The sequence below is a fragment of the Pelophylax lessonae genome (genome assembly GCF_965119305.1).
Source record: "Pelophylax lessonae genome assembly, chromosome: 13".
Lineage (NCBI taxonomy): Eukaryota > Metazoa > Chordata > Amphibia > Anura > Ranidae > Pelophylax > Pelophylax lessonae.
The window spans coordinates 13,593,948-13,601,628 of NC_138780.1; the positions used below are offsets into that span (position 1 = coordinate 13,593,948).

The 7,681-nt window shown below is 45.5% G+C and overlaps 1 protein-coding gene across 2 annotated transcripts in view; it reads right to left on the reverse strand.

Moving 5' to 3' along the window:
• Nucleotides 1-4,609, reverse strand: part of LOC309569708 (SLAM family member 9-like) — a 72,357-nt gene extending 67,748 nt beyond the window's left edge. Inside the window, exons 1-2 of one of the 2 annotated variants that reach the window (XR_014226092.1) lie at nt 4,297-4,609; nt 336-593 (exon numbers count right to left, since the gene is read on the reverse strand). Coding sequence is in view for 1 of the 2 variants with exons in the window: in XM_082275670.1 (XP_082131796.1) it covers nt 4,297-4,606 (310 nt within the window). In the remaining variant the exon portion in view is untranslated. Of the gene's footprint in view, nt 1-335; nt 594-4,296 lie in introns of those variants that run through there. The other variant, XM_082275670.1, reaches the window with a different exon arrangement.
• Between the last annotated feature and the right edge of the window lie 3,072 nt (nt 4,610-7,681).

Here is a 7,681-nt window from a genome sequence, read left to right on the forward strand (position 1 = left end):
CGCACGGCTTTTTATTGATAAATACACTTTGCACTGGCACTTATTCTTTGCACTAATTTATAGTTGGACACATCATAGTCCCATTTTAGAAGGTAGCGCCGATTCCAACCACCTCCCCCCATCTCCTATAGTATCTCAACTATATACAGACATTTCTTGTCGGCAGAAGAAGGCAAAGCGGGGATCCATCTCAGTCACAAGTAGAAAAATTAGGTAAATTCTTGTATGTATGTAACAATTATTTTGTTTATGGTGCTTTTCTCCCTAAAAATGTACTGAATAGTTGAATTAAGCTTTAACTTTTGGAAAATAAAGAGACATGTATATGTAGTTACCTCTCTTGCAGTATCTCCAGGGTTGCACAGCTTTGGAGACATTACTGACCGGATTTTCTGCGGTACATATATAGGTGAAGGTGACATTACTGGGAGGTACAAACACAACGTTCTGAGTCCCGGTAATGTCACCGCTGTTTACACTCCTCCAGGTGACGGTCACATTGCTTCCATTTACTGAACATGCCAAGATGACCTCACATGTCTTATTATCGGTCACATTGGAGCTGATGGTGACATCCTCAGCCGTTAAGTTACCTGGTGGGAAGAAATCAGTAACATTGTAGACATCTCTCTGGAAAAGTATGAAAACTCTTTAAAAAAAATTGTGAAGGATCTTTTTTTGTTTTTAACCACTTTACCACCGGAGGATTTTTGCTGTCTTCCGTCCAGGCCACTTTTTGCGATTCGGCGCTGTGCGACTTCAACTGACAATTGCGCGGTCGTGCGACGCCGTACCCAAACGAAATTTACGTCCTTTTTTTCCCACAAATAGAGCTTTCTTTTGGTGGTATTTGATCACCTGTGCGATTTTTACTTTTTGCGCTATAAACAAAAAAAGAGCGTTTATTTTGAAAAAATAACAATATTTTTAACATTTTTTTATATGAAATTCCCCCCAAAAAAAGATGTAAAAAACAATTTTTTTAAAAATTTTTGGCCAATTTGTTTTCTGCTACATATGTTTGGTAAAAAAAAATCGCAATAAGCGTATTTTGATTGGTTTGCGCAAAAGTTATTGCGTTTACTAACTACGGGAAAGATTTCTGTCATTTTTGGTGTTTTTTTTTTAACGCGTAATGGCGGCGATCTGCGATTTTTTTTGCAGGACTGCGACATTGCGGCGGACAGATCGGACCCTTGACTGACTTTTTTGACACTTTTGGGGGTACCAGTGACATTACTGCAGTAATCAGTGCTATATATATGCACTGTTACTGTAAAAATGACACTGGCAGGGAAGGGGTTAATTTTATTGGAGAGGGAGGGGTTAATGTATGCCTGGTGCTTACTGACGTGTGGGGGGGGGGGGGTGACTGAGTGAGTCATGGACAGATCGGATGTCCAGCTATGCTGAACACTCCGATCTGTCACTCCCTGTCACTATGGAGATCCGCCCGCTGTGTTTACACACAGCGGGCGGATCTCCAGACTCGATCCCTGACGATCGGGTAAGATCCTCCCCTGGCCCGACTCCCGCTGTGAATGAAAACAGCGGGAGCGCGCCTCCGGCGGCGCGCAAGCGCCGCCCAGAAGGGGGAGTGTCTGACGACGTTAATACTACGTCGTCAGACGATAACGAGCCACTCTGCCGCAGTAGTATTACTGTGAGCAGACGTAAAGTGGTTAAATAACAAAGATGTAACACTTACCTGCTCTGTGTAATGGTTTTGCACAGAGCAGCCCAGATCCTCCTCTTCAGGAGTTCCTCGCCGGTGCTCCTGGCTCTTCCGAATGCCCCCATTGCAAGCTGCTTCCTAGGGGTGATACTCCTGTAGGCACAATCCTAAGCCACACTGTGTGCATCTATTGACACATGCAGTGCGGCTCGGCCCCGCCCACCACTCACCTCATCACTGGGTTTGATTGACAGCAGCGGAAGCCAATGGCTCCCTCTGCTTTCACTGAGTCCGGTGAGGAGGGAGAGAGAGATCAGGCTCAGGTAAGTATTTAGGAAGGGGGGGAGCTGCACCTAAAGGATTTTTACTACAATGCAGGGAATGCAATTAGGGGAAAAAAAACAAAACATTAGGTTTTATAACTTTCTCCCAGTGCTACAAAATAACTTTCCTGTAATTATAGATTATATAAAATCCATGAATCTAATTTCTTTTTGGAAGCCAATATTATTAAAACACTAAATTGGACAATCAAAGGGCCACTAGGGCCCTCCGGCTTTTTAAATGGAAATTGCAGTTTGAAGGGTATACATTAATATGGCTCTGTATGAATTAATACATGATAAAATATATATCTTTTTAGCAGTTTAAGTATTTTATTTGACTTCTTATCGGCCTTTGAATTCCCGGTACAGCAGAGCTAAGACCGGGAAAGCAAAACGCCAATCAGTTGTGGTCCATGGCTCATTTGGTAACAAGGGACCAAATGTTTAGACACAGCGGAAGTCGGGCCGGAGGAGGAGAGGTGGCGATCGCCGACTCTCTTCCCCGATCGTCTGGGAAAGTGCGAGAAGATCCGCCTGCTTGTGTAAACAAAGCAGGCGTATCTTCTCTGTGACAGGCAGGGACAGATCACAGGATTCAGCATAGCTGAACCTGCGATCTGTGTCTGTGTCACACAACCCCCTCCCCCCACACACGTCAGTAAGCATGAGGCATACATTTAACCCCTTGATCACCCACAGGGTTAACCCCTTCCCTGCCAGTGTCATTATTACAGTGACAGTGCATATTTTTAGCACTGATTACTGTAGTAATGTCACTGGTCCCCCCAAAAGTGTCAAAAATGTCAGTTAGGGGTCCGATCTGTCCGTCGCAATGTCGCAGTCCCGCAAAAAAAAATTGCAGATCGCCACCATTACTAGTAAAATAAATAAAGATAAACAATAAAAATGAGAAACCTTTCCCGTAGTTAGTAAACGCGATAACTTTTGCGCAAACCAACGCTTATTGTGATTTTTTTTACCAAAAATATGTAGCAGAAAACAAATTGGCCTAAAAATATAAAAAAAAATTTGATTTGTAAATGTATTTGGGTAATGTTATATAGCAGAATGTAAAAAATATTGTTTTTTTTTTTTTTCAAAATTGTCGCTCTTTTTTTCAAAAATTAAGAATTGCACAGGTGATCAAATACCACCAAAAGAAAGCTCTGTTTGTGGGGAAAAAAAAGGACATCAATTTAATTTGGGTACAGCGTCGCACGACCGCGCAATTGTCCGTTAAAGCAACGCAGTGCTGATTTGCAAAATATGGCCTGGTCAGGAATCAGGTAAAATCTTCTGGTCTTAAAATGGTTAAAAATACACTCATTGAGAATTTTCTTGTCAAAGACATGTAGCTAAATACATTTTGGCCTAAATATATGACAAAAGATGAATATATTGGATATTTTTTCACTGTCAATTAGAAAATGTAAATTTTTCGCAAATTTTTGCTCTTTTTTTATTAATATCGCAAAAAATGAAAAGCGCAGAGGTGATCAAATACCACCAAAAGAAAGCTCTGTTTGTGGGAAATAAGGACGTAAATTTAGTTTGGGCACGGCGTTGCATGACCACGCAATTGTCAGTTAAATTCGCGCAGTGCCAAGTTGCAAAAAGTGGCCTGGACGTAAAGCAGGAAAATCCTCCGGTGGTAAAGTAGTTAAGAGACACTGAGGGGGGGATTTACTAAAACTGGAGTACTCAGATTCTGGTGCAGCTGTGCATGGTAGCCAGTCAGCTTCTAACTTCAGCTTGTTCAATTATTTTTGACAATAAGGCCTCTTTCACACCGGCGCTGCGCCCAACAGAGTCCGTTCTGCCCAGCGGGGGATCGATCCGCCGATCCCCGCTTAGCAGGCGTATGGCAGCTCTGTCTCTGCTCTGTGTGCAGAGTAGGTCCCGGTGTCCTCTATGGGGGAATCGGATGAGAACGGACCGCCTGTCCATTTTCATCCAATCCTATCCGATCCGATCCGCTGGACGGATGAAAAATAGGGTTTCCATTCGTCTGGATTTCACAGACAGGATCTTAATGGAGAGCAGCGGGTGTCAGTGAAGATGTCACCGCTGACATCCGCTGCCGCATAGGGATTTATTGAGCATCCGATCAGGTCCGCCTGAAAAACTTACAGGCGGATCGGATCGCCCATGTGAAAGGGGCCTTAAACCTGGAAACTGATTGGCTGCCATGCACAGCTACACCAGACTTTGCACTCTCCAGGTTTAGTAAATCAACCCCTGTAAATCTGGTCCCATTCCTTGTGTTAAATCAGTATTGCTAAAGACTATACTTACTGAACACTGTGAGATGGAAGTCGCAGCTCCTTCTCTCTCTAGCTAAGATGATTTTTGCATTATAGGTCCCTTGGTCTTCCAGTCTTAGCTCAGGTATTATTAAGAATCCATCAGATGTGCTGCTCAGTCTTCCTTCATACTCAGTATCATCAATTTCAATTGGTCCTCCTGGTCTTGTTGTGGCGATAGCACCCATTATTTTATCAAAAGTCCAACTCATTCTTCTGACCCCAGTGTAGGGGACATGGAGGGTGACAGCTCCTCCCACAGCGCCAATTACATTTCTGTCCACACAGGGGTCCTCACTCATCACATCTGATAAAGAAGAAGAAGATTTGGTGTGAGCAGTCACCAACCATTATATCTTATTACATTTCATTATACGTAGCTCCTCTATTGGATTGGACAGACCTTCGCTCCTCATACATCAATAAGCCTTGGCCGCCCATGATGGTGGCCTGGTTTCCTTCCTTGGACCACTTTTGGTCGGTCCTGACCACTGCAGACCGGGAACATCCAACAAGAGATGAGGTTTTGGAGTCATTCTAACCCGGTTGTCTTGAACTTACAATTTGGAGGCACAAGAGAAGTATGGACCGCACTGCGACATTGAAGGTAAATTGTAGACTTTATTGAATAAAACCATATTTTGATGATATTGCAAACATCATAGACAAAACAGACAACAGGAAGAAGCAGTTATTGTTGTCTGATTTGTCCATGATGTTTGCAATATCATCAAAATATGGTTTTATTCAATAAAGTCTACAATTTACCTTCAATGTCGCAGTGCGGTCCATACTTCTCTTGTGCCTGGATGTTGCTCAGACCGCGGACTGGGAGTGCTCCCTGAATTTTGAAGGTTTAATTATTTTCACTTGAGCGGCCATTTTCCGACTGCTGTTTAACTTACAATTTGGCTCTTGTCGAAGCCGCTCAAATCCTTACTATTGTCCATTTTTTTATGCTTTCAACACATCAACTTCAGGGACAACATGTTCACTTGCTTCCTAATATATCCCACCCACTTTTAGATAGCATTGTAATGAGATAATCAATGTTATTCACTTTACCTGTCAGTGGTCATTATAATATGGACAATAAGTATATATATTTATACCAGAGGATTGAATCACCCTTTATCTTTTTCAATATGGATCCTCTCCTCTCCTTTCCTATCCCCTCTATACTCCTCTCTCCTCTCCTCTCCTCTCCTCTCCTCTCCTCTCCTCTCTCCTCTTTTCTCCTCTCCTCTCCTTGCTCCTCTTCTCTCCTCTCCTCACTCCTCTCCTCTCCCTTCCTGTCTACTCTCTCCCCTTTCTCCTCTCCTCTCCCATCTCTACTCTCCCCCATCTCCCCTCCTGTCTACTCTCTCCTTTCTCTCATCTCCTCTCCCATCTCTCCTCTCCTCTCTGATCTCTCCTCTCCCCCCTCTGTCTACTCTCTCCTTTCTCCTCTCCTCTCCCATCTCTCCTCTCCTCTCCCATCTGTCCTCTCCTCTCCTATCTCTACTCTCCTCTGCTCTCCCCCCTCTCCCCTCCTGTCTACTCTCTCCCCTCTCTCCTTTCCTCTCCTCTCCCATCTCTCCTCTCCTCTCCCCCCTCTCCACTCCTGTCTTCTCTCTCTCCTCTCTCCTCTGCTCTCCTCTCCTCTCCTCTCCTCTCCTCTCCTCTCCTCTCCTCTCCTCTCCTCTTCTCTTCTCTTCTCTTCTCTTCTCTTCTCTTCTCTTCTCTTCTCTTCTCTTCTCTTCTCTTCTCTTCTCTTCTCTTCTCTTCTCTTCTCTTCTCTCCCCTTCCTGTCTACTCTCTGCTTTCTCTCCTCTCCTCTCCCATCTCTCCTCTCCTCTCCCCTCCTGTCTACTCTCTCCTTTCTCTCCTCTCCTCTCCCATCTCTCCTCTCCTCTCCCCCCTCTCCCCTCCTGTCTACTCTCTCCTTTCTCTCCTCTCCTTACCCATCTCTCCTCTCCTTTCCTCTCCTCTCCCATCTCTCCTCTCTTCTCACCCCTCTCCCTTCCTGTCTACTCTCTCCCCTTTCTCCTCTCCTCTACTCTCCTCTCCTCTACCCCCTCTCCCCTCCTGTCTTCTCTCTCCTCTCTCCTCTCCTTTCCTCTTCTCTCCTCTCCTCTACCCCCCCTCCCCTCCTGTCTTCTCTCTCCTCTCCTCTCTTCTCTTCTCCTCTCCTTTCCTCTTCTCTCCTCTCCCCTCTCTCCTCTCCTCTCCTCTCCTCTCCTCTCCTCTCCTCTCCTGTCTTCTCTCTCCTCTCCTCTCCTGTCTTCTCTCTCCTCTCCTCTCCTCTCCTCTCCTGTCTTCTCTCTCCTCTCCTATCCTATCCAGGGCCTCCTAAATTCTTCCATGCCTCAACAGTAAAAAAAAAAAACAAAAAAAAAAAACATATATACTCACACAATGAAATAAAATATGTATTGCTATGCTGGAAGGCTCTGGATGGGGCCTGGATGTCACTGTGGGAAGGATGAAGGTTCTGGGAGAGATTAGAAGACTCCGCAGTTTGATGGTCCTGTAGGGGACGAGGTTTCTGGAAGGAACAGAGGGCAACTCTGGGGAATGAGGTCTCTGTAGGAGGCTGGGGGATTTGCAGGGGCACTGTGGGAGACTGTTAAAGGTTTGGGGCATTATTGGGGATGGGCAGGCGTCTTTGTAGCAAGCTAGGAGGCACTGCAGGGGGCTGGGAGTTCTATATGGGGTTGAACAGCACTGTTAAAGCTAAGGTCTTTCAGGGAGCCTGGGAGGATTGTGTCCCATTATGGGAGGTTGGGTGGACTTATGAGAAAAATAAGGCACTATGGCAGGGGATCTTCAGCTGGTTGAGGAGAAGGGCCATGGCCCAGCAGTGATAGAGAACCACTGCTATAAAAAACACCAAAAAGTGTCTTGCAACTCCACTGCATCCATCACATGATGATCTAAACTTGTATTGTACGTTGCATCATGCATAATTTCATCTACATTCTGTAGCACTCTCCTAGGTAGGTGCTAGTAGGTAAACTATAGTTTGCTCCATCTGCTTATCAGGGGAGCCTGATCAGTAGTCAGGCCTGTTGCATGTGTCCATGTGTGATCCATCTGGGCTGAGGGAATGTCCCCACTGTATCCAATAAGGGAGCCTGTTGGACAGTGGAGGAAACCGAGCCAGTGCAACACAGGCTTTGTAACTATCCCAGCGGGTTGTCACAAACAGTGGTGCATCCTGGGATATGTTAAAAAAGCCAAGGACACATGTGACAGGGTGTCTTTGGGCGGGAAGCCAGGTCCCAGGAGGAGGGTGACGGCTGTCTCTCCTCCTGTCTGTATGGAAGATGGTCACAGGCAGTCGGCCTGGTGAGCTAGAGGTGTGGTGCGGATCTGGGAGGTCTAGTGCAGTGGTC